We start from the raw sequence: 26970 nt of genomic DNA on the forward strand, positions 1-26970 counted from the left end.
TAAGTAACAACCTAACAATACAACCCGCGACAGTGTGAAACTGTTTGTTTCGATGTCTCTTCTTACAAAAAAGTTACCAATTTAAACAGCTTTTGTGTCTCTTATGAAAAGTAGCTGCCAAGGTTTCCACCTGGTATTAGGATGTCTGACTAACAAATCTTTCAAAATACCTTTTATTTGCATAGATATCTTTGAAGTATAGCTTTATAGTCACATTTAAACATAAGTATCCCTAAATATTATATGAATCATTTTTCAAGCAAGCTACTAATCTAGCTAGTTATATTAAAACAGCTTGGAGTGTTTTGGCTGTTTGGATTTATGCTGAAGGAGATAAACCAATAATAAATTTCAATTATGTAAAATCAGTGTCTTCAGGTGGCTTCAAAAGTGATATTTTGAATTGCCAGAGCCAAGACTCAGGCACACTTTTTCAAGTTTTCAGTTTGATTTCATATAGATGATTATTTTATTTTTTAAAACAGAAACAGGTAGCAGTGCTGGGTTATGGTATTAATTACACATTGAAACAGAAAACGTGAAGTAAACCTGGTAGCATTTTAAGAATCCAGCTATTTCAAATTCATCTGGAATTCATTGGGCTACCCCTAGCTGTAATGAATTCATGCTGTATTAGTAGTAACATCACATGTACATGCTCTACTGAGATCAGTATTATTTAATTGACTCAAAGGATTAGTTTAAGATCAACTTTCCTTTAACTATATTTTTAACATAGCTTTCTACTGAAGCACAGCTTCCCACAAGAAAAAAAGACGACATCAGAAGAAAAACATGCATAAGAAAATATACAAAATCTGACATTTTTGTCTCCTTAGGAAAGATACCAAAAGCATTAGGATTGTATAGTCTATCCCCCATGTAAACAAATACATTGTGTTTATTTATAATTTTCTCTGTGGGAAACAAAATATTCAACTCTACAAAAGTAAACATATGCAGATTCAAGAGAAGTATTAAGATGCATCTAAGTAAAAATGACATATCTTACTTAAACTGAAAAAAAAATCATGCAAACAATCTGTTTGTAAAGAAGTACTGAGCAGTATCATCTGCACATTTCTGCTTTGTCAGGAGAACACAAATAACATGCAGAAGATGAAAAGCCGGACGTGAGCCAGCAATGTGCACTCACTGCCCAGAAAGCCAACTGTATCCAGGCTGCACCAACAGCTGTGTGACCAGCGAGCCAAGGGAGGTGATTCTGCCCCTCTGCTCCGCTCTGGTGAGACTCACCTGGAGCATCACGTCCAGCTCTGGAGCCATCAGCACGGGAAAGACATGGACCTGTTGGAGAGGGGCCAGAGGAGGCCGCTAAGATGATGAGAGGGATGGAACAGCTCTGCTGTGAGGACAGGCTGAGAGAGTTGGGGTTGTTCAGCCTGGAGGAGAGAAGCTCTGGTGAGACCTTATTGCAGCCTTTCAGTACTTCTAGGAGGCTTTATAGGAAAGATGGGGACAGACTTTTTAGCAGGGCCTGTTGGGATATGACAGGGGGTAATGGCTTTGAACCATAAAAGGGTAGATTCAGAGTAGATATAAGGAAGAAATTATTTAGAATGAGGGTGATGAAACACTGGAACAGGTTGCCCACAGACATGGTAGATGACCCATCACTGGAAGCATTTAAGGCCAGGCTGGACGGAGCTCTGAGCAACCTGATCTAGTTGAAGATGTCCCTGCTCACTGCAAGGGCATTGGACTAGATGACTTTTAAAGGTCTCTTCCAACCTAAACTATTCTATGATTCTACGAAACAGATCTAACAAAACAGTAAAGGTCTCAAAAGACTCTAAATTTCTGTAGTTTTCACAAATGAGGAGAAAACTTACTAATGCCCACATGGGAAAAAAAAAGAGTGATGTCTCTCAGTACTCAGATAATTCACACAGGAGGCTATTACAAATGTCTTAAATGCAGAAGAAGCTTCAGGAAGGTTTGTAACTTAGCAGACCCCAGTTACTCCATTCTCAAGTCATTCTCTTTGCCCTGTGGATTTTCTAGAATCCTCTCAAATTCTGCACATCTAATTTCTCTTTGCTTTTCTCTGTTCAGATTACCTGGCAGTGCTTCCGAGAATACAGTTCTTACTACTACAGTATGATCTCTTTCACAGTGACTTTAATTTTAATAATGACAAGGTATAACAACTTAAAACTTCCCACTATGCAAATTCAACAACAGCTTTTGCTCCTGTAGGTCAACTGTGTATTGCTCTAAAGTTATGTTTGTTACTCAGCTTCCAAATGCCAAAAACCATATTCAAGCAATATTGAAAGTGAAAGGGACGGAAACAGGAGGAAACACACACAAACAGTAAGGAGGAGTGAACCCGGACTTGTCTCTCTCCTCTTCAGAGACATGAGAGCAGAAAAGCCTTTTTGTTGTTTTCAAAATTAACTATACGACGGAGGCAATACTTGATACTAATTCATTTTTCACTTGCAGTTACTTTAAATACTGAGGTATTGGCTTCTCTTTACATGTCTTGCATTCCTCAGTACTTGTCTCCATAAGCAGTCACAACTATCCTTCTGTTGTGGTCCAAACCATAGTCAAGACTTCAGTGCATGACCAGCAACTTCCACTCCCCTAGTGGCATCTTTATGAAAGTGCCTGCATTTAAAGGAAGTATCACAGCAACAAACAGTGTGGCTCACCACTAATCATCTACTACATTTCTACAAACAGGCATCTGCAAAAAAGCTCAACAGGGAGGTCTGCCAAGTGTCCCCTGGGATAGACTTTGTGTGAAAAGGGAACTTTGGAAGTTAATTAGACACAATCTGGTTTTTACACCAAGTTTAAAAAAAGCCAATTAGAGTTAATGGCAGTTCAAATGATTCTCATTCAGATCTCTTTGATACAGTTAATCTTATAATTCGGTTTTTCACAGCAAAACAGCAAAATGGACATTAAAAGTGACTGAACAGTGAAAGAATCCCACTTGGTGGAATTCAGTTTTCTTACAGCAAACTTATCCCTTGTGTAAGAGTTGTGAAGGCACTAGGGATTAATTAAACAGTGTTAGAAAGATATACTGAACATATGGACACAACAGAACTACAGAACTTGCTAACATTTACCAAACAAATCATCCACGTAGGGAAAGGAGACCTTCTGTGTGGAGCACACTGCCTCATGGCATGTGTGGAAAAGGCCCTTGTACAGTGCCTGCCTCAAACACACCCAACAGCCAGGGAGCAGCAACAGTCCCCTTTTGAAGACAAACATACACACTTCGGAGATGAACTCAACAACTGAACAACAAGGGGCAGAAATTACCAAATGATATATCTATGTTTCCAAACAGTACAGCACTTTGATCACAAGAGACAGACTACGCTGCACAGTGAAGAGATCCTTGAACCAAGCCTAACACACTCCTGTGCTTCAACAAAGCAACATGCAGTGCTAACACCTCTGAACCCCGCTGCAACTGGATCCAGAACGGATCCCCAAATCTGTCTTAGGAACAGTATCTGCTTCTGCTTGTAAACCAGCTATTGGCAGGCAAGGACAAAAGGCCGTGCACACCACAGGCAGCTTGGACAGGGCAAGGAACGAGACTTGAGTAACACTGGCAGGAAGCAGGACCCTGCGGAACAAGGTTAATGCTGAGCTGGGACCACCCAGCGTATTTATGACCACAGATACCTCGCAGCTTTATTCGCCCTACTCTGGCAGAGGCTTAGCACCACACTATGATACTAATAGGGTTTGCAAAGGCAGCACAGATCCCAGGTTATTTTTATACTGAACAACAAGCTGAATCAAAGGTTTTCCTACTCCCCCCCGCCCTGTCCCCTTCCATAAAACCCAGCTATTTTGGCCCAAAATGTGCATGGACAAGACTTTACATGGGTAACTTTTTTTTTTTTTTCCTAATATAAAAGGACATCAACCACTGGGGTTTATTTTACTCTAGCTCTTTCTCCACCTTCCTCACATTAAAATGATTACTTAAAATTATGCTTTGATGAGCTTCAATTTAGTGTCCTGCTTTTTCTTTTTAAAAGTGCCAGTACAAAAAACAAAATAAAAAGAATAACATTTAAGACAATAATAATTAAAAACTAGCCATTTACACTTTTATACATTTATGCTTTTTTATTTTTCTGAACTTTAGCAAGAAACCAAACAGTCTGGGAGCCATGTGAAATTCTGGACAGAAGGTATGCCATCATAAGATGTTAATAATGTCCTTGTGCTAATACAGTCACCTGCATGGGATTAGCAAAAAGCAAATTATTCTGTATTTCTTAAATGCCACATAAAAACTCCCAGCTCTTGCTCTTGCATAGCCTTGTGTGTCTCACTCCCACAATTCCCCCCCTCTGAATCCCCTCCTGACAAAACACCCACTCCATCAGTATCACACCAACTCAAACACCAGTAGCTCTGAGAAGGTCTTTACTCAGACAAACGCTTTCTAACCTGGGCAGCCCGAACGGCTGGGCAGTGTACACAACACTTTACCTTTCCTGCTCTTAAACAGGGTTCATTTCTGGAATGCTCAGCTGGAATGCACTTGAATTCTGTTCAGTCATTAGTGGGGAAACTACCCTTCTGTTTTCAATTTAGTGCCTACCTACTTATTGTTCCTGTTCATACAGCAGGACAGCAAATGGTTAAATTAAAAAAAGTAAAAATATTTTTGTCAAAATGCTTGCTTACAGCCTGCATAAAATAAAAACTTTGATGGACTAAAAAGCCATGATGTTCCAATGCCATCGATCTCAAATATATCTTTTTTTTTCACTGATATTTTCACTTAATCCTATTTTCAGGCAAAACCATAGTTAGCCAGAAAATTTTCAGTTATATCTAGGTCTTAATCTATCTCAGAAGGACTGACTTCATTCTCCAAAATGCTCCCACAGTTTCCATTAATTTCATTCACGTGCTTACAATACACTTCATAATCCACATAGGTTTATATGATCATGGTAAACTTTGATGTGATGAGCACAAAGTATCTATCTATAAAACCTTTTCAAAAGGTACACATCTCAAAATGCGTGCTGAAATTTAACTTCATGTAGATCAGAAGTTAAGAATAATGTACGTAGAACTTCTTATAGAAAAAAAATTATGGGTTTATTCTATTTAGAATATCTGGATAAATCCAGAAATTTCTACAGACATTTGTATCAGAAATTCATAATCTTCTGATTACCCTCACACCCTCGATGAAGTACCTCCTGACAGACAAAATTTCCTGTAACTTTTTACAGACATATAAGAACAAACTCAGACTATTGATTATGTCTGTGCATTACAACACTGCACTCTTAAGCCAGAATCAAACACTTTAATTGTATGACCTCTGTTTTAATAATACCAACATCAAACGCTCCCTAAGGGTTCTAGAAATACCAGCCTCACAGCATTTACTAGGCAGTGCTGACCTCCCTCGCACACTCATGGAATTACGGGTTTTTTATAACTGTCAGTTATAATTATTTCTATTAAATGCAGACCCAAGTTACTGCTAATCATGACTTAACTTTCAACTTTAGTCTTGGGTTAGCAATGGCAAGATCAGCTGGTGCTTTAATGAAAGTGGCACGCAATTCCATCTATCATATTCCAATGTGCAAATAAATGCTCAGGGGATATGAATTTCTGTAATTTTAGGGAAACAAGTAAGATGATTTTTCATGAAACTGTCATTTCAAAAGTGCTGATTTCATGTAAACATGGATTAAAAAAAAGTAAAATGTAGCAACCTGGAATTCAAGGAATATACAGAAACCAAATGAAAGCTGGGGCATGCTTATATAGGAGAAGAATCAAGAGTCATAGAAATTCAATATAGAACATAACTCAGAATGGCTCATGAAACAATGTTTTTTTCACTGCCCCTAAATATTTTTTTTAAATTATTTTAAAAACTAAGCAGTAATTCGGGAAAAATTAAACAATTAGACTCTTATCCTTGTACATATAGGTAATTTCTTTAACATTCATTATGAGAAGGGATGTTTCAGACTCAACACTTATTCTGTAAGACTCTGCTCTGCATTAATAAAAACTAAGCTTGAGGGTCCTCTTACCTGAATACCTCTACTCCTGTTCCCCCTTTCAGCATTAATAGCCAAACAGATTTACCAATGAGCTGATCTCCTCTAGGATAAAGTATATTAAGACCAGCTGAACGTAAAGAGGGAAGAAAAAACTATTCTCTGCAAGAAATACATACTGCAGCTTTTATAGTATTCACTGTAAATAAGCAGGCCGATGTGCTAGGCTCATTTATTGAGAAAAAAAACTGCTGTTTCAATAGTTTGGAAACAGAAACTATATGAGAACCAGAATAATTTATTGAAAAATAAACACATTTACTAAAGTGTCCAGTTTTGATAACTTATTCAAAAGTAAGAGAGGTATTATGTTACAAATATCCTCTATTCTTCTTGGTCTTTGTGAGTTACAGAGAGACATCTGGCTTCCTAGGTATTGCACCAAAGCCTGCTGCCATTTACATTAATGTAAATGTGGTGTAACTGTACCAGTTTCATTGTTCAACAGAGCTTGCCTTGCTGAACATTCCCATAGGGGAGAAATGAGACATTACACATCATTCCTGAAGATATTCTGATGTGGGGTTTGTCATATCATGCCTGGAGCTGAAGGCTTTCACTCAATAATCACATGCAATGTTATATTTGCTGTGTTAACTTACCCCAGAGACAGAAGACGGTCAAGCCCAGTATGCCACTATCAGACATCCACAGTCACATACTCCATTATAAAACCAGTTAGGATTCTTGCCACTACCAGAGCACCAGAGAGGTGAGGAGTTCTGTTTGGTGTTCTGTTTTTCAGAAGTAACCAAAGATGTCTTCACTTTACAAAGACGCCAGATTTAGTGCTGACCTTCCCATCACCAGGTGCTGAAAGCAGCAGAACCACTGTGCTGGCACAGAGAGAGAAGAGGTCACTGAGCCTGTCTGTAGAAGTAAGTAAACCAGATACATGTGGTGGGTTTAACTCTTCCGCACATCCCTGAGGTTTCCCCTGTTCTGCCAAATCTCAGAAGAAAATGAAGAGACCCCAGGTCTCCAAGACGGCTGGGGCTGTGAACTCTTTAACACTGTCAAGAGACAAAGAAGATTCCTTAGTCCAAGAGCCTTTGTGCCCAAAGCCCATAAGACACCTACGGTACACAATGCCAAAAGAAACTGAAATGCTTGCAGAAAAGAGGAGACACCAAATTAAAGAGACTCAGTTATTTACTAGGATTTTGAGGCTTCCTCCCTAGAGAAAAAGCTGTTCTGTAATGCACTTTATCTAGAGCTTTACCGTAACACTTTCATTAATGACCTGGATGATGGGACAGAGCATACCCTCAGCAAGCCTGCTGACGACGCAAAACTGAGAGGAGTGGATGATACACCAGAGGGCCATGCTGGCATCAGAGAGACTTTGACTAGCTGGAGAAATGGGCTGACTGGAATCTCGCTAAGTTCAACAAGGGGATGTGCAAAGTCCTGCACTTTGGGAAGCACAATATAACTCCCTTGCACCCTGAGGACATGCTGGGGGCTGACTAGTTAGAAAGCAGCTCTGCAGAAAAGGACCCAGACACCAGGTTGAATGTGAGGCAGCAATGTGCCCTTGCCACAAAGAAGTCCAACAGCATCCTGAGCTGCACTAGGAGGAGTGTTGCCAGCAGATTGATGTTTCCCCTCTGCTTAGCACTAGTGAGGCCACATCTGGAATACTGTGTCAAATTCTGAGCTCCCCAGTGCAAGAGAGAGACGAACTTACTGGAGCGAGTCCAGTAAAAGACCACTTAGGTGATTAGGAGACCGGAGCATCTGTCATATAAGGAAAGGCTGAGAGAACTGGGACTGTTCAGCCTACAGAAGATCTCCGTCCTTGGAGTTATTCAAAAGCCATCTAGACATGGTTTTGGGATATCTGTTCTAGGTGGCCCTGCTTAAGCTGGGAGGTTGGACAAGATGACCTCCAGAGGTCCCTTCTAACCTCAACCTTTCTGTGGTTCAGTATCTCCTTCAAAGTGCTAGAAATAACATGTGTTATTACTTGCAAAAAGCATCACAGAAAAGGAAACCAAATCCCTAGAGCAAGTTTTATATACATTTATAAATATAAAGCCATGTCTGAGATAGAATATTACAAAAGCATAAAACATAGTAAATACAAATGAGGAATATTTCAAACTCAACTTACTTGTGAATATTTCACTGCCACGCACTATGTAAATTTACACCTTTCCTGGTTCCTTCCATTGTTCAGATCTTTGTTTTTCATTTTCCTCAGATATAAAGAGATTCAGATGATTCATAAAATCTGCCAGCAAGCTGTGCCAATTTTAATATATATGTGATTTAGGCCTGATTTTAGTTTAATTGACATTTTGCTTATTTAAAACACAAAAATTGGCCACTGAGGAAAAAAAACATTCACTTTTCACAGGATCATGGAAATATTAGCAACAGCAGTCCATAAATCTCTAAAAATTCTTTTTAGATTCCCAGAGAACGAACAGTGAGTGTGTCAAGCAGAATGGAGGTTTGATGGGGAAGGAAGCCTTCTTTTCTTGGAATAATAGTTCTGCTTCACAAATGTAAGCCCAGTTATAAAGAGCAGTCCTATTTCTAACATAAACTTCATTTCTAGTGCTCCATTAAATGATATGGGAAACTAAATATAAGAAAATTCATTCTCAAGTCAATTCCTCAAGCATATGAATAACAGCACCGTTACCAAATATGAGAAAAGACTGGCTCCATAAAATCGCACCTTAATGTAGTTAAAGACACAAATAACTGCACACTACAAATCTCACAAGGAAATAAGGGAGACATGCAGCTCTAAAGCCACACTTCCAGACTGAGTCCTTCCCCTCCACTCAAACAGAATAAGGTTGCAAACAGAAAAAGAAGGGGTGGGGGGAAAGGGTCATAACAAGATTGGGTAAGAGTGAAACACCAGCAAAATTAATGTGGTTGTCGTTTGTTTATTTAAACAAACTATTAAACTATTTAAACCAATATTGCCTGTTTTAAGAAACACCAAGAGTTATTTAACACAATAGAAATACTGTGTATAAAGAAAAATTGAGGTAGCACTACATTTTGTAGTCAGTATTTTGCTTCAGACCAATACATGCTACCTTTATCAAATCTGGCCATAGTAACTTATAGCTATTATTCATTAATACATGGGTCAGGAGCTGTTTGTGAATTAGAACTTAAGCAAGTTTTCCAAAATGCTTTTAAAATCACAACAAGAATTGAATTGTGAAGGTGGAAAGTGTGTCACTGCTTTCTCAGAAGGTTTATAAAGGCAACCATTGCCATCTGCACACAAACACAAGTTATTCCCTTGTCACAGCTTGGACATGAGCTGCTCTGTATCTAGTAAAGTACATACAATTGATTTTTATGAGCTTTTAACATACTGGAAGTCAGCTAAATCATGCTTAATCACAATTCATAATCTCAAGAAATGGGGTTCTTTTTAATATCTAAATGGTTTGCCTAAATCTTCAAGAAGTCTCATAATAATATGCAGCCAATAGATTCTCATTTGTGATTTCTCCATGCAAATTTAAAGTAAATCACATTCCAGTTCGGGTTGTGCTCAGCAGTTGTACAGTTCAGCTTATACTAACTACACACACCAAAACAACTCTCTCAAGTGGAGATGGCTGATGAGCAGTGCCCAGACAAACTTCACAGGATGTTTTACAAACCTGTTATTTATGGTACCGTGACTACTGCAGTCCCATCTTGAAGCAGGTGAAATTGAAGAATGGGGCCAGGGTAAAGAGGTAACATGACACAACAAGTCATGGGTAAATGAGAACGTGAGAGTAAACCCTGTGCTTCCTGAGCTCTAGTTTCTTACTTACTCCTACGAATGCACCCACATGGAATCATCTCTGTCATATTATTCTTGTTTACTGCGTGTTTAAAGGTGTTATATAAACTTTTGCTTACTACATTTACCTACTGTTAGGTAGTGTTCTTTGGCTCTACAGCATTCTGTTTAATATTGGAGAATATTTCGCTACTCCTCCTTTCATCTGGGTTTTTGTTTCAGTCTATGTCCTTTTTTTATTTTACCATCATTGTTTTTTTCATATTTTTTAATGAAATATCAGCGTAGCTGTCAGTAGGGATGTAGTAACCGTGTATATGTCCTCTGCTGTCTGCAGAGAACTTAGCTAGACTCTTTTTCCCTCTTTTGAATAACAGTGTCATTTGCTTGGTAAATATAATGCAAAATCAGCAAGGGTTTATGTGCAAAAAGCAGCAGGTCAGCACAGATCATTATGACTTCTAAACTCACGTGCAACCTGGTTGGCCAAAATGTGCCCAAGGACAGAGCAAGGTTAAGGCTGCTACGGAGATGAAATCTAAACATCATTAGTGTAATGCAAAACGCGCGTGTGGCGGTAACTGAAGACAGCGACTCACAGCAAGATAAAGCTGCTGGCGGAGAGGGTTCAGCAATCTGGACATGCTGTGGAGTGGAGAGAGCTGCATGTAACTTTGCACACATTGAAGAGAACACAAGATGTGTGACAGTTTAGCTAGCAAACTAGCACAGCCAGGAAGCAGATATGGTGAATCATCCTGCAGCATTCTAGGAGATTGTTTAGGTAATAACAACAGGAGACATATACCCCTAAATTTTACCATCATCACTAAGGCAGCACGTCTTTATTATTGTTTCCCACTAATACTGTTTGGTGGGTTTTTGACATTGTGTGCAATGAAAATGTCATGTAAACTAATGCATCAGTCATTAAAAAGAAATATTAAAAGATATTTTCTGACATGAGTTTAATTCAGAGCAGGAGCTCTCAGTATGTTTGGATTTTACTAGTACTAAAAAGCTTATGCTAAGCGAAATTATATGGAAAATAAAGTATGTGAAACACAAAATAACTTGGCAGCTGGACTGCAGTTCTGGACTCTCTTTGCCAGGTCAGACCATTAAAACCCTATCTCTTCCTTTTCCCTTCTGTCTCTTCAAATGGATTTTCAATTCCCTTCTGTTCTGTAGCACAGTTTCAACAGAGGGGATAAAGAATGTTACATTGACCAGCTAAACCAGCCTAAAGCTTGGTGACAAGGACACTTCTTTATGCACGGGAGATGAGGGCTTGAATATCTTCTGGATGCTAGTTATTGAACCTCAGTCTTCTCAATGCCAGATGACTGCTCTGATATCATAGCATTAAATAAGTGTTATCAGTGGCACATCTCCTCTAGAAAAAATAAAGTAGAATTTTTCTGTTCTTAAAATAAAAGGATGGCAGTGAGCAAGGTAGAAGTTGCAGAGACGTATCTAAGCTTCCAGGACTTCTAAATCTTTTATTGGAAACTCAGATCTAAACTGATTAGCCCAAGTTCATAAAATGTCCCCGGCAAGCAAGGGCGGAAATGAAACCGAGTGCTGCCTCCCAAATGCAGTAGCGACATGGGACAGTGTCACCCTGCAAAACACCGTACAGCCACATTGCATGGTCCTTGTGGAACTTGGAACGGAAAAAGAAACCCTGGGCCAATATGTAGCTTAAGCAAAGAGCACAGCAAAGCAATGACGCCACCCCTCGATGTAACTGGGTAATAATCAGTTTACTCAGTTGAAAAACTGATAAGGAAAACACATTAAAAGCCCAGCAATTTCTTCTCATCAAGCAGAAGGTCTGCATAACCTTTCTCTCCTGTTTTAACAGGTTATATTGCATTTCTGCAACAACTGCAGTGACACTGCATTTAAAGAAAAATATTGATCAATATTTATTATTTTTTTTGCTCTCTTTGACAAACGTGAGATCACTGCTTAGGTTGCTGCTTCATTACATGTAAGTCCACATCCATGGACTTTTTCACTAACATCTTTAAAGACTTAAAGAAATTTATCACATCAAATATGTGGCAAATCATTCCACTAACACAAAGTACAACTTTGCTTCAGCTCAATGATTTCTTCTCAGTAGCAAGGGTGACCTGCACATTAGAGTAAGTATCTACTCTTGGTCTGCCTGTCCACTAACTGCCAGATTACAACCAAGGAACAGCTTACCTTGAGCAATAATGTCATGTTTTCACTCAAATCATATTTCAAGGAGGGGAGATTTTAAGGAACACTTAGCATCAAACTGCTACTCACATTACCAAGACATCTGGTTTCCATTTTAACAGTCCTAACAACCTCAGATCATGAGATTTGGATGAGGCCATCTCATATGCAGAAGACACAGATAACTAGCAAGAACTTTCAAATGTTGTTTTCTAATCTTCTCGTTTTTCTCCTAAAATTTTGCCAGTGCTGACCAACACAACAAGCAGTGAATAGCAGGTCCTTCTGGGCCCATTAATTGATTAGAAAATAAAGTGATTTTATTCAAGTTGTTTTACCAAACCCTTTACTCACTTGTTTTCCTAGATATTTTGCAACTGTCTTTGCAAATGTTCCTAGATACCTTGCACTGTCTGCCTTTAAGTGACTTTTTTAAGAGTGATTAGGACCGAAAATAATCTTCCCTTGTTTCTTAAGTGGCAGTCAGACTGAAAATGGATAAACGACTAAACTCTAAGAAAACACGTTAGGTACTTACTTATTATTTATTGAGTGACATTAAAATAATTAGGACGTTTCACTTTCCGTGTGATCTGTGATGAACTGAGAGGAGCCTGTTTACACCTGAAGTAGAATTGTATATGTTGCATATTGTTTTTTATCTGATACTTCCCATACCTAGTTCAATGATGTTCTTGTGCAAAGACATATTCTTTATTTGCTTTTAAGCTATCAATATTAGTAAACGAATACTGCCCAGATTTTCAGATAAGGTATTTTTAACTATCTAGCTCAGTAAGCCTAAACTACCTGAACACTCCTTACTTTTTCATTGATTTCTAAATATGAACATGTCAGATATGACAAGAGTTAACATGAACTGAATTAGTATTCATCTTTCAAATTATCAGCCTTCAGGTGAGGGGATTAAGTAGTAAAGGGGATGAAGGAGCAAATAGCTGAATTCAGTGGATTTCACATCAGCTCCTTCCACTGTAACATGATGTCATCGAGGACTATGACATTTTCAAGGCACAGAAAGCTCATTCAAGTTCTGCTTTCTCTGATTCTGTAACAGGATTCCTGTCTTCTCTTGAAACACTTGAAAATAATTGTTCATCAGTTAATTTGTCTTCAGTGCAACAGCAACCAAAGGTAAACATCAAAAATCTGCAACAAGTTAAATATTTCCTTCATTCTGCAACGGTTTTTAAAAATTGGCAAAAGAAATGCATCTACAACTTGTCTAAATTAAAGCACATAATAGTAAAATAAACTTACTGTACTTCAAGACCAAACTGAAATGATGCGGATAACCTATGTGCCTGCTGCCATCTGCTGGAAGTTGAGAGGTAAAACCATCACAAAACCCTACATTATTCCCCGAGGATGCTTAACACAAATGTCAGGTCTTTGGGGGGAGGGGAAATAAAAAACAAACACAAAAACAAAAACAGACGAACAAAACAAAACAACAAACGAACAAAACAAAACAACAAACGAACAAAACAAAACGGGGAGAACGGGGAGTCAGGAGGGTCAGAGAGTTGTTACACAGAAGTAGATTTCAAAACTCTCAAAATACACAAAAATTACTTCACTGTACAATGTGGCCAGTACCTATTTCAAAGCTAAATTGTGTTCTTCCATTGCCTTAAATAAGAAAACATAAAATCTCCCTAATTTTCTAGAAGTAGTTGCTTGAATAAGTCTAGTTTTAAAATACATTCAGTACCGCTGATAACATTAAAATTAAAAGCATTTCTTAAAAGTTTTAAACAGTGTTCAAAACCAAAGTGAGGAAGTCCCTCTGAGAAGTAGACTTATCACACAAGTTCTAGTGCAGCTTATCAGCCCATACTGACTCATTTGGAAGTCATTTTATTTTAATGAATACTGAAAATTCAATATAAGAGTTGCACTGCTCTTTCATTGCTGTTGGTGAAAGAATATAGTATTGCTCCCTGTAACAATATTTCATGGTTTATGTTAGCATTAACCAACTTGAAAATAAATCTTATATTAATATTTTGACAGCTGACATGAAGTACCTTTACCTATCCTGCACAGTTTAATGCTATGAAGACCATTGAATTTGACCAATAACAACAACAAAAAAGAAACCGAGCTTTGTAATAAAATACCCGTTGAAATATTTTACATTCATTCTAGAGTTAATTCCATATAGTAATAAATCACCACAGGAATCCTTGATGAAAGACGTGAAGACACAATGAAAGGCAGTGAGGAAGTTCACATGCAACAAAGTGATTTAAAGATTTAGAAGATTCAACAATAACACTTAAAGGAACAACAATTGTACTTGGCTGTGCTGGTGGCCTACCCTGTGTCCAGGAAAAGCTGTTCCTGGGAACCACCCCAATGTCACCCCCTCCTATAGCACAGAGACTAAGCAACTGGTAGAGGAAAGTAACAATTTCACCAAAAATCATAGAAGCTCAGACAAATGAGAACTGTCCCACCCAACATGTGATCCACAAACACCACAAGCTGGGCTGAGGAAGGGAGGGAGCAGAAAGCCTGACCTGCAGAACAAGAATTAGCTCAGTATCTGCTGTAAATTCTGGGTACTGGCAACTACAGCAATGGTCAGCATTCCAAAACCCTCAGGAGAATCAGAATGACGCACAGGAAATAGGAGGGAAGAAGGCAAAAGGGCTATTAGATTACCTGGGAGCTGCAATGAAAAGGTAGAAAGTATCCCTTGCCGTTAAAAAGAAGCCCCTCTCTCTTTTCGTTTCTTCTTTGGTACAGGGATGGAAATTGTCATATTCTGTAGGCTGATAATCAGCTTCGCCCCATGAAGACACAACCCCCAAAACAGCTCATGTCTTCATGGATGGGTAGCTGTCCAGACCTCTGCTAATTGCCCTTAGTTACTGCCACTTACCTCCCACTCTTAACTCACAGAGTAGCTGGTTCACTGCAAGCCAGTGAGCACTCTGCCCAAGTGTCTGCACAAAACTATAAATTCACTGAAAAAAAAACCAACAGGATTAAGAAATAAAGTCCCTGGGAAGCCCCCATCCAGTTATCTTTCTGTTTCCACATCTCTATCATTAAATATTTTGCATCTATCTTTATATTTTTCAAATAGGTTCAAGGGTATGAGTTTGGGGAATGGAGAAAACATGCAGAAGTTTAGAATTAATGTATCCATATTTAAGGAGAAAATAAAAACACCTGTTATTCTTACACAGCATCCTGACTTCTTCCTCTCTCAACCTCCAACTGCAACACATTAAAAAAAAAAAAAAGCAGCAAACTACATGTGCTCCTCTTCTACTGCAGAAGACACAGAGTTAATTTACTGGAATCTTCCTCAGCCCAGTGCATGTCTAAAGTTATCTTTTAAGCTAAACTCATCAAAACTGAACAGTCTCTCCCTTTACCAACTTGTGTCTTCAGATACTCATAACTTTTACAGAAGTATTTTCTAAATACTGTTCACATTTTTCCTACAGAGATTTTCCAGTTATGCTATGACAACTCACCTATGAGCTCAGTTTTATGAAGGAAAAATGGGAGGAAGAGAGAAGAGAATAGTGACCAAGATATGGCAGTCAGAGAGATGCAAGATAAACGCAGCAGCCCAAGGGATAGATAAAGAAAGTGATAAATGTGAAGCAAAAATACCCACACAACTCAACTTTTTAGAACCTTAGCTTAGCCTACCATGATCAATGAAGAGGAAAAAATCCTCTAAAAGAAGATTCAGAATAGAAAACCTTTATTACAGTTGGTAATTAAACACAAATTTCATCAGATGATATCAAAATTTTCTCTGATTCTGTATGTCTTCTGTTACACCAGTCTACATCTAGAGACCCATTTAATGCGACAATGTTCTATGTATGACAACGACAAATAATAGGCCTGCTATGAGATTCTTCTGATCTATACAAGCAAAGTTGAGATTAAAAAAATAAAAGTGTAGTAATTTTCATAAGGTACATCTGTGAACAAGTAGTATAACCATAAGGGGTAAGGTCTGTCCAGTCCTAACCATGCTGTGCCTCACCCCAACACCCAAGGTTGTAAAGAGCTGCAGGGTGCACAGTTTTTCCTCCTTCCTTCATCTCACACAAACAAATGTCGAGCAGGTTGTGTTTGTTGTACTGAGCAACAGTATTCTGAAAAGCTCTGAACCAGTATGAGCAATTGCAAATTACTTGGAGGACTTTTCAGCAATCTTCGAAATACTCTCAGTGTCACAGCAGAGATGGGAAAGCTTTTGAATATGCATCCGGAGTTTGGTAACCTACAAAGCAAAACCAATGTGGGCTGATCACATCTGGTGTTTCTGTCTGCTTGGCATCATTGTGTGATTGGGCCAGCAAAGGTCCTGTCCAGAAAGCAGTAACTCTGTCCAGTGTAACCTGTATTTCGTTCTCTAGGCTGCAGACAACTGGCATTGTAACGTCATTTGAACCTTAGCACGGAAATACAAGCACATTCACACACTAATCCTCCGCAGAACTAGATACTGAGCATTTGAAATAATAAACAGAGAGGAGATAATATCCTGCAATACTGACATTATAAAAGAACCTACACTACAGGAGTCCAAGAAAGCACGGTCTTGGAATAATTGCTTTTGCTATTCCAGTTGATAATGCCAAAACTTCAAGCTTCAATACTAGAGTTGGAGAAAAGTTTATAGCACCAACCAAAAAACTGAAAGTCATTTCCTAATACAAACAGTATCCTGCCAATCTGTGCATTTTATAGCATTGCTGCTATCTCAATACAAATTGATCTTCATTTATAGTCCCCAGACACAGTGTACACTAAAATGAGAAAAGCAGGAATCTTACCGGCATCAAGCAGCAAGCCAGAGCGACAGCACAACAGTCCAAGTAATAAAAAAGTACAGAAAACTAGTGCTTTAACCAACTCACATTTGCCGCATGCTGCAGCAGCCTGGCAGCAGCAGCGGGTATATCCAGAGCCCTGAGCTTGTGCATTTCCTGCCTTTCTCTGTGCCTCCTAACTACTGTGTTACCCATATTCTATGGGTCTAAGAAGCAAGCGCTTGTTTCATCCCACTTTCCCAGGTTCCCGCTGCCTATACTTGCAGAATAGATAGTTTTTGTTTCAGACACCTAGTACGTGATGTACATAACAAACGCTACCAAAAATGACCCATAACGAGGTACTTGCTTCACAGAATCACAGAATGTCAGGGATTGGAAGGGCCCTCAAAAGCTCATCCAGTCCAATCCCCCTGCCGGAGCAGGAACACCCAGATGAGGTTACACAGGAAGGTGTCCAGGTGGGTTTTGAATGTCTCCAGAGAAGGAGACTCCACAACCTCTCTGGGCAGCCTTTTCTTTCACTTCGTTCGTACCTGCAAAGTGCCCTTTCTAAGCTCGAAAGTGCCTTCACGCAGACGAAGGCACCAGAGCCATCTCTGCGATCGCGCGGCCACTGCGAGGACGCGCTGCACTCCCGGCCCCGCTCCCCCCGGCCCCGCTCCCCCCGGCCCCGCTCCCCTCGGCCCCGCTCGCAGGTGACGGCGCGGCCCCCCGTGCCGCGGCACTTCCAGCAGGCGAAACGTTTAAGCGGAAAGAGCTTTTATTTCCAAGAGGCAGCTGCACCCACCAGCTGGAGGAGACACGGCGGGGGCACCCGGGACGCCCTGCGCACCCCGCCGGCCCGGCCCTCAGCCGCTAACGGCCGCGCCGCGCGTCACGCGCATGCGCACCGAGACCGACAGCTGCCCCAGCAGCCCGCGCACGCGGGCTGGAGGGGGCGTGGCCGCGCTGGCGCGCACGCGCGGGGCCCGTTGCTGGGCCGGAAAGGGGCGGCCAGCGGGGCGGGGCTCCATTTGAACCGGGCGGCGGGGAAGAGGTGGCCGCGCAGCCCGTCACCACACGTCCTCATGGCCAAGCAGCTCGGCCGGGACCAGCAGGGCATCACCCTGCGGGGCAGTGCCGAGATCGTCGCCGAGTTTTTCTGTAAGAGGTTGCGGGGGGCTTCGGGGAACCAGGGAGGATGCAGGGCCGACAGGCCGGCCCACTGGTCGACATGGCCGCCAGCGGGGGCCCAGGCGCCTCACGCATACATCCCCTGTCTCTCGCTTGTGTTGCAGTCTATGGGATCAACAGCATCCTCTACCAGCGGGGCATCTACCCTCCCGAGACCTTCACCCGTGTCCAGAAGTACGGGCTCACACTCCTCATCACCACCGACCCCGAGCTGAAGAACTACCTCAACAACGTGGTGGAGCAGATGAAAGGTGGGGGTGCGGGGCCGAGCGGGTCTCTTCACTCCGGCGGGAGGCTGCGGTGCCCTCCGTGCCGTGTCTTATCTCCTGGCGCTGCGAGTAACCGCTGTGGCTTCTTTCAGAGTGGCTGTACAAGTGCAGCGTGCAGCGCCTGGTGGTGGTCATCTCCAGCATTGAGAACAACGACGTTCTGGAGCGGTGGCAGTTCGACATAGAGTGTGATAGAACTGCAAAGGATGAGAGGTTAGCAACAAAGTGCTTCCTTGCACCTGCTCTTCCCTGCACCTGAGAGCTGTGCAGGCACAAGATAAAGGCTGTGTACACCAGCACGGCCTGGTTACCTTAGAGCAGCTGAGATGGCGTTCTCTTGGTGTGAGCACAGAAGATGCACCTTCAAATCTTGCCAAACTTACTGCCTTTCTCACTGCTATTCCTTCTGTTTGTCTGTAAACCACTTGTATGACTGAAGTATGCATAATCCTCGTGTGTTTAGTTTTGGGTTTTGTTTGTTTGATCTTGGTGGTGTTTTTGTTGTTTTGGTTTGGGTTTTTTAAGCCTCAGATTAAAAATCAAGTCTTGATCTTCAGCAAAATATATAAAAACCTATGGCAGGTACATGCCCTTAAGAACTGCTTTCTCATTGTTATGCCAAAATGTTATCCATTCCAGACTGAGAATAAATGTAACATCCCTGAAAAATACGGTGAAGCTCCACCAACAATAAAGTGAAACTGACAATCATTTCACTTTTTCTAAGCCTGTCCACCTAAGGCTTATAAGAGTGTCCCTACTACACAAAATCATATACTAAACAGACCAACAGCAGCTTAATAAACAGAAATGTGGTTTTTTTTAAAAAAGCCAGTATAGCAGCTTCCTTTCTTAACAGAATTTTCTTATTTTTCCAGTGCACCCCGAGAAAAAACTCAGAAAGCTATTCAGGATGAAATTCGATCTGTTATCAGACAAATAACTGCCACGGTAACTTTTCTGCCGCTGTTGGAAGCTGCCTGTGAGTATTCCCAACTTTATGAAAGAAATAAATATTTCTTACAGAAAACCTGAACAACTTTTCCACTTTAGAAAATATTTTCAAGGGTTGGACTTGATGATCTCTGAGGTCTTTTCCAACCCAGTTGATTCTGTGATTTTGCTAATTTTCTGGGGCTTTTTAATTATTACATGAAATGTCATATATCATCACATTTGAGGCGGCATTTTGTTAGACTTAGATGATGCCTCTTGCAATTGTGTACAGTATGGAAAACCGCATGTCAAATCCAACACTTTCCATAACAAACAGCAAAAACAGATGCAAATGTAAATACTGTGCTCTGGCTCTCACTAAAGAACTTAAAGCAAGTTTAAATAGAGGGTGTAGTGGTACTTTCTCCCCAAAATACTTATTTTGTGAAAAGGACAGAACTCAGGGTGGCTTAACTAGCTTAATGAAATTAATATGTGCACTCTGAGGAATTAAAGTTTTCATAATTATTTTGTGACTAGCTGTGGACTGGCTTATATTAATAACCAACCATTAAGTTCATATGAAGTATTACATAGAGCTCAGAACCACAGCATTTTAAGGTTTTGAAGACTGACTAATCGCATCACACTTGCTTGAGTAGAAAATGAAAATGGCTGCATGTGAATATAACCAGGACTTGTTTTAATGTTTTAACTGCTATTGGTGTTGTTTTTTTTTTTACAGTATGTGTGATTTCTGAGAGCCTTGGTACAGATCACAAGTTCTAGAGGATGTACTTTATCTTCAAACTTGCTGGTTTCTTATGCATGTGGTACTGTTAACTTGTTTGCACTTGCTTCCAGGTGCTTTTGATTTGCTGATATACACAGACAAAGATTTGGCAGTGCCAGAAAAGTGGGAAGAGTCAGGACCACAATTCATTGCCAATTCAGAAGAGGTTTGTCTTCGTTCCTTCACAACTACAATCCACAAAGTCAACAGCACGGTCGCTTACAAAAAGGATTCCTTTCCCTAAGATATGGGGGTGCTTTTGTATATATCCCTGTCACCTTGTATAGTTTCTGTTCATAGTGCAGCTAAGTCATGAGCACATCACTACTATTGCTCTTGACAAAGTATGATCCAGAAAAAGGGCAAAGTGTTTGTCTATGACAGATAATGTGGTGTAACACTAGACTAAGCTGGCATTGTTTTTAAAGAAGCCTAAATAAAGTATTCATAATGATAGCTGAATTTTTACTGAACTGTATGAGCCGAAGTGTGTTAAACTACCCCATGGACTAGAAAAACTGCCTAAAGCTAAGATTAGTTGTTAGAATTGAGTTCAGACTCTGTAATTTAGTATTTTATCATAAACTGCATTCTACTAACAGGCTTAAGTTCTCTCTGGCACCAAAAACCAACTCACTTCTGATATACAAGTTCTTAATGTTAAAAGCCTGGGCTGTTCTGTTACCATAAACAATCCTAAAATGGATCAACAGAACAATTGTGAAGTTACTTGTACCTCTTTACAATGAAAACAGCTGTTTATCAGGAAAATCTTAAATATATGAAGCCTTGTATATTAATGACTGCTGAACTCTAATTCTGGATATGGTGGTGTCTAAGTGTATGTCTCTAGTGTCTGTCAAGCATTTTCTATGTTTGTATTTTTGTTTTACAGAATAAAGCTTAAAATTGTATAGTGTTCTCTAATTCAGAGTCTCTAGTACTTTGTATTTTAGATGCTTTTATGAAATACATCTTTGTGTAATAATTCATAGAAGTAATGAAGCCCTGAAGGCATCCCCTACTTAAAAACAAAACCACAAGGTGCCAAACCCTCAGTATTGTTGCTTTAACAGTTTCCTCCAAATCTCAAAAACAAGAGTGGTAGAGTCAAGGTGAAATCCATTAATGGATTAATAATTTGCCCCTACTTAAGTCTTCAAGTAACAGTATAAACAGTCACAGTGACCTTCCATATTTATTAAATAATAGAAGCAGTTTGGGATTTGAAAATAACTTTCCCCCTCTCGTTCTAGAGAGACATAACAGGAAGAGTGGTACAACAGTTTAACTTCAAAAACAGTTTATTTTAAAAAACATTGATCACACATACTCTATCACTGTATTAAAAAGTTCATGGGCTTTCCTATTAGGAATTTGTTGTTTTCAGCAGTCCCCATCTCACAGAATTGAAGAGACAGCTTTTTGTAATTGAGGAGCACAGAATCATGGCTTTTTAAAATAAATACAATCTAGGTACTTCAAAAAAAACCCTCATTTTTTCAATAGCAGGGCTTGCAAAAAATTTTTTTATTTATGACCAGGGTTTGCACTGCAGTAACAGGAGTAACTACAGTGTGTTTTGCCTGCCAGCAATACTCTTAAAACAGGTGACTACACTGCCCTTTCACACATAGGACGAGGTGCATTTCAAGGAGCACAACTTCAAGCACTTCCCCCAGGGAAGACTGGATCAAAGGACTGAGTACAAGTCAGCTATAACACAAATTTCAATCAGGACACAACAACCACTGCTTTATACCAAATATGAGATCAGGGGGCAGCTGGTACAGAGCCAGCAGTAATGAGTATAGAAAACTTGTTTTACAGGAATCCAGAATCCAGATTGCTCCAGAAAGTTAAAGTCACTTTTTTTTGTACCAAATACAATTTAGCATCATATTCTTCTTCAAGGACCAGCCCAAGTGCATCTCCATCACCATCTACATATTTTTTCTTTGGTTATAAAGGTACCAACAGTCAAGAGATGTATTATATCATTTAATATAGCCCATGCCCATGAAAAGTACACGTGATAGGAACAGGTTATAAATCCTGGAGCTTCCAAAAGACCCTGCACAACAGAAAGAATGAAGTTCAAAAACCAAACAAACCCCACAACAGTCACTTCAACACAATCTCCCAGAAGTCAAGCTTTTATGGAGGTGTCCAATAGGATTTGCCGATACCTAATGGGACCCAAGCTCTTCATTACTTTCCTCTCCCTTCAGGGTCATTTCTGAAGTGATGAATCCAAAACAAAGGAGTCCCTGCATGTCCGATGGCAGTATAGTTATCAGGAAACCAGGTAAGATGTAGAAGGCACACAACAGGCATTCCTCACCTGACTAGTTCAGCTGGCGTATAAGCTGGTTGATTGCTTCACCTCTGCAGCCGGGCTTACCCATTTCCTTGAGGAAACCCACTTTGTTACGTGAAGCATGGCGAGCCACGGACAGATGGAATGGCCATAGAAACTTTGTGACTTTTTTGAAATATTTCCCAGCTGAATAGATTTCATGAATAAGGTCTTCCAGGCAAATAATACCACAGTCCCCTGCAGGAAAAAAATTATAAATAAATCAATAGTAATTAAAACAAAACAAAACATCCTCCACAAACAACAGACACGAGACGTCCAGCTGTATTATCTTTCCTGACGCTACTCCAGAATTGCCACTCCTCCATATGCAGTTCTTGCAACGTTTCTCCTCCCTTCCGCCTCTCTTAGGTCAGACTGCAAACTCTCAACATCCACCTCTTTTCCCGATTCACTTCATTCTTGCCTCCATTTCCTCACCTAAATGTTCCTCTATCAGCATATTGTCTGTCAGAGGTACCCTCTTCTTCTTAATCTTGGCTTGGCCCCGTTTCAGGATGAGCTCTCGTACTGATTTCAGATTAGGGTGTCTGCACAAAAAGAAAAATCAGATTCTGTAACAGAGACACAAGATGCAGCAGAAGTCCCACTCTACTTCTTTGTAGAAAGGTAGGAAAGTATCACAGTATCTCAGTATGTTTGGGATTGGAAGGGACCTCAAAAGATCATCTAGTCCAATCCCCCTGCTGGAGCAGGAACACCTAGGTGAGGTCGCACAGGAACACGTCCAGGTGGGACCAAGTAACCAAGTTACGTTTAGAACAATGAGAAAAGGGACACTAACAAGCTTCAGATATAAAATACACCAAGTTTTGATCATTACTAGAAAAGCCAGCTATGGATCTGTGATACCAGATGGAGAATCAAAAAGCTGTATGTAGATACAAACTACTATCAAGTCACAGGACTCACCCCCATGCCACATAAGGTTCCACAATCCGCAGCATCTTCAGTGATAACGGCGTCAGTTTAACAAATGTTCCAGTGAAATTTTTTCTCAGCCGCAGCAAATCAATCACTCTTTTTACCCTCCGGCTCACTCCCTTAATACTGAGTCAGAAAAAAAAAAGTACTATAATAATAGCCACATTTCTCTAATACAGCAACAAAAGGCCTCAGATTATCTGCAAAGAAACACGTCTGGGTCGATCACACTTTCTTTGCTTTGAAATGGTATGACAGTTACAAATAGCAGCAATAACAAAGGTAAGGCGTAACAAAAGTTTCTTACTCTGCAATCCGCACAACAAAGGCCAGTTTGTGCTCCTGAGGTACAACTGTCTGCCCCGGTCTCTGCTCCATGCGTCTCAGACGGACATCATCTCGGTGTTTGCGCCATGAATCTCGAACAAAAGCCTCAAGGCGTTTAAACTGGATTTGTTTCCCTTTCTGTTGCTAGAGACAAAAGGATAAGAAATTATCACCCTTCCCAACAGTCTTAGAGGTTTGCATCTCAAGGGCCAAATCAAATTCAGAACTCGATAAACTATGCTCTTTCGGTTTTAGAGGAAGTAAGAAAATAAATTCGATCATCTAAGCCCAAAAGAGACAGAACTGAGGGACAACATTTGAATTTACAAACTTCAAGCAGTTAGCTATAGTTTATGAATAGTGAACAAACAGTTTTTCCTCAGAACAAAAATAAGTTAGGAAAAACAGAAGATGACCCATGATGCTTCTAAGCATAGGAGAAATCAAATGGAAGAACTTACAGTCACAGACAGACAGATCTGCCCACCTACATACACAGCTCAGCCAATCACTGGGAAAGCCAGAGACAACGTACGTATCTGGGTAAAAAGGATGCTACAGCAGTAGCCTAGTGTGACTTAAAATTACCACCCAACAAAAAATAACTGGATTTAAAGTTCTTCCCTATAAAGGAGCACACACAAACAAAACCCCAAGCTTTCAAATAACTATTAAGTATTACTGATTTAAATACAGAAAATCCAGACCACTTGAAAAAAAAATTTCAGAGTTATGGGAGAATGTAAAGCATTTTTTTACGTTAAGAAGATGTTTAAATGCCTATGCTTAGGCTCAGGAACAAGTACATCCACCTAAACCATATTCCTTTCTCATATGAACAGGAGCAGAACGCGCATGGCAGTTACCCAATACTATTGTAATAACTATCAGCTAAGTTATTACACTATGTTAAAAATAAATAATCTAACGTTATGTGTCTTCTGTTCTATTTCACCTTGTGAATCACCCATGAAATTGGTTTGAATTTTCAAAGCAGGTAGACTTGATCAAAATCTCACCACTAGGGTAATTTTTCTAGAGAGAATCTTAAAAGCTTTTTAGCTATTTAAGATTATTGTTTATGCTCCCAGCTTAGAAATACAGCAAACCATTCATATAGTTAAACATAAACACAAAAATGGCAGGAGTTTTGCACGTCAGGCACCTGCTACATCAGCTGAGATCCAGTGGAACACGCCTCAAAGCCTGAAATCAAAAGGTTTGCTGCACTTTGCCCATCTGAAAACCACACACAGCAGATGCACAGGGGTCTCTGCGCTAGCAACACAAGCCACCCTACACGTGCAAAAAGGCTTCACAATGACCTGCCTATGCTCTAACAGATTTATTTAGCTAATGATACATACCTAACCCTAAACACACCCTCAGAAAAGCAGAATGTCTCCATAAGGGCTTACAACGCAAAGGTGAATTGGTTTCAGGCAGTGCACTCCCATGGTAACACAAACAATTTGACAGCATTGCATTTTATGTGTGACTACACACACAACCCCTTTGGTAATCACTAATATAAGACAAACGACTCAGAGCCTTTAATAAATTTGTGCTTTGGTGTAACGGCCCAAAAGGTTTAGTCCTCTCTACTGGGCTCATTAAGGTAAGATGCTCATCAACTGAAGCAATGAACTCAGGCTCGCCCTCACAGATGATCCATAGGACCAGCATCTCAGCGAACAGCTGCCTCCCTTGGCCCAGGCGCAGAGCTCGGCGTCCCCTCCGCAGAGGCAGCCGGTGGCTCAGACCGTTTGTAGGGCTGCACGGAATTACGGTTCCCTCCCCCGCAACACAACCCGGCCAGGGGCAGCCGCGCCGCGGGGCCGCCCGGGGTGTACATGTGCCGGGGGCACCCCTACCTTCCGCTTGTTGAGGAGCGCCTGCTTGGCCTGGGTGGCCTTGATGGCCTGGTAGGCCTTCCTCTTCTTCAGCAAGTTCTCCGGCACCAGCGGGATCCGCCGCCTCGGCCTGCGGGGCGGGAGAAGCCGTTCACATCCAGCCGCACGGCGCGGCACCGCAGCCCTCCCCACTGCCCCGACCGACCCCCCGGCCGCCGCCCCAGCCCCGCAGTCCCCCCGGATGGCAGCGGATCCGCGGCCACTGCCCAGCGCCACTTACTCTTCTTCCGCCATCTCGCCCGGGAGCCGGTGCCGCTGCGGCGCATGCGCCGGGGCGGGGCGCGCGGCCTGACGGGGCGGAGCAGGCGTCAGCGGGGCGGGGAGGGCGAGCCTTTGTTGTCCGGGCCATGATGTGTCAGCGGGAAGAGTCTGCGAGGAGATGGCCAGTCTCTGACAGCCCGGAAAGCAAGACCCGCACCCCCAGCAGAGAGTACCTTGAAACCAGGCACCTCCTCCGCCTTGCTTCAAACATCCCAAAGGATGCCGGAGCAGTGGAATAAAATAAAATAAAAAATAAGCAAATAAAAAGCAAAGGTGGTGTCTGTGAGTCCCCTCAGCTCTTCCAGCCCGTGCAGCAGCCATTGCCCACACTGCGGGGACAGCCCAGAGCGGGGTACCGCACACACGCTGATCCGGGCAGACACGGGCTGCTGCGGAGCCGACAGGCAGCTGCCACCATGGCCAGGCTGGGGATTTGCCTTGGGCTCAGACCTGACACAGCTTTGTGGGACCACAGCGCAGGTCTTAAGCATGTTCCCATTTATGCTGCTCCTCCATACTTAAAAGGCACCAAGTTCACAGAATCACAGAATGTCAGGGATTGGAAGGGACCTCAAAAGATCATCTAGTCCAATCCCCCTGCCGGAGCAGGAACACCCAGATGAGGTTACACAGGAAGGTGTCCAGGCAGGTTTTGAATGTCTCCAGAGAAGGAGTCTCCACAACCTCCCTGTTACAGTGTTTGTCACCCTCACTGTGAAGTTTCTTCTCATATTTAAGTGGAACCTCCTCTGTTCCAGTTTGTATCCATTGCCTCTTGTCCTATCATTGGTTGTCACCGAGAAGAGCCTGGCTCCATCCTTGTGACACTCACCCTTTATGTATTTATAAACATGAATGGGGTTCAGCCTTATCCCCGTCGTGAGCTCCCTGGAAAGGGCTGTGGCCCCTGGCTCTAACTGCTGCCCCGAGCAGCTTGCGTGGCCACGTCGAGAAGATGTTCTTGGGCTGTGATGTGTCCCTCTCCTCATTTCTCCTGGTGCAATGCAGATGTCTCACCACAACAGAGGTCTGCAATGGAGAAAAAGGCTTTCAAAAGGAGCTT

At 41.3% G+C, this 26970-nt stretch overlaps 2 protein-coding genes across 2 annotated transcripts; one reads left to right on the forward strand and one right to left on the reverse strand.

The window, feature by feature from the left end:
- Window positions 1–17892: 17892 nt before the first annotated feature.
- Window positions 17893–21029, forward strand: MAD2L1 (mitotic arrest deficient 2 like 1). The gene is made up of 5 exons (XM_005510663.3): window positions 17893–18074; window positions 18209–18355; window positions 18466–18586; window positions 19252–19355; window positions 20174–21029. Exons 1-5 carry the CDS (start codon window positions 17999–18001, stop codon window positions 20344–20346), a joined length of 621 nt encoding a protein of 206 aa, XP_005510720.1. The 5' UTR covers window positions 17893–17998; the 3' UTR covers window positions 20347–21029.
- Window positions 21030–21388: 359 nt separating this feature from the next.
- RPL7L1 (ribosomal protein L7 like 1) lies at window positions 21389–26017 on the reverse strand. The gene is made up of 6 exons (XM_065062764.1): window positions 25867–26017; window positions 25608–25716; window positions 23714–23877; window positions 23395–23532; window positions 22903–23012; window positions 21389–22659 (listed from the first exon to the last, which is right to left on the reverse strand). The coding sequence occupies exons 1-6, from the start codon at window positions 25878–25880 to the stop codon at window positions 22451–22453; spliced, it is 744 nt and encodes a 247-aa protein (XP_064918836.1). The 5' UTR covers window positions 25881–26017; the 3' UTR covers window positions 21389–22450.
- Window positions 26018–26970: the final 953 nt, after the last annotated feature.

Source organism: Columba livia, chromosome 4 (assembly GCF_036013475.1).
Source record: "Columba livia isolate bColLiv1 breed racing homer chromosome 4, bColLiv1.pat.W.v2, whole genome shotgun sequence".
Taxonomy (NCBI): Eukaryota; Metazoa; Chordata; class Aves; order Columbiformes; family Columbidae; genus Columba; species Columba livia.

Coding starts and splice junctions, on each gene's coding strand:
- MAD2L1 (XM_005510663.3), top strand. CDS start 17,999: ATGGCCAAGCAGCTCGGCCGGGACCAGCAGGGCATCACCCTGCGGGGC. Junction 18,075..18,208: donor GATCGTCGCCGAGTTTTTCT/GTAAGAGGTTGC, acceptor CTTGTGTTGCAG/TCTATGGGATCAACAGCATC. Junction 18,587..19,251: donor AGAACTGCAAAGGATGAGAG/GTTAGCAACAAA, acceptor TTATTTTTCCAG/TGCACCCCGAGAAAAAACTC.
- RPL7L1 (XM_065062764.1), bottom strand. Junction 23,878..25,607: donor CGCTCCTCAACAAGCGGAAG/GTAGGGGTGCCC, acceptor TTTTGTCTCTAG/CAACAGAAAGGGAAACAAAT. Junction 22,660..22,902: donor GCTGATAGAGGAACATTTAG/GTGAGGAAATGG, acceptor TTTTTCCTGCAG/GGGACTGTGGTATTATTTGC.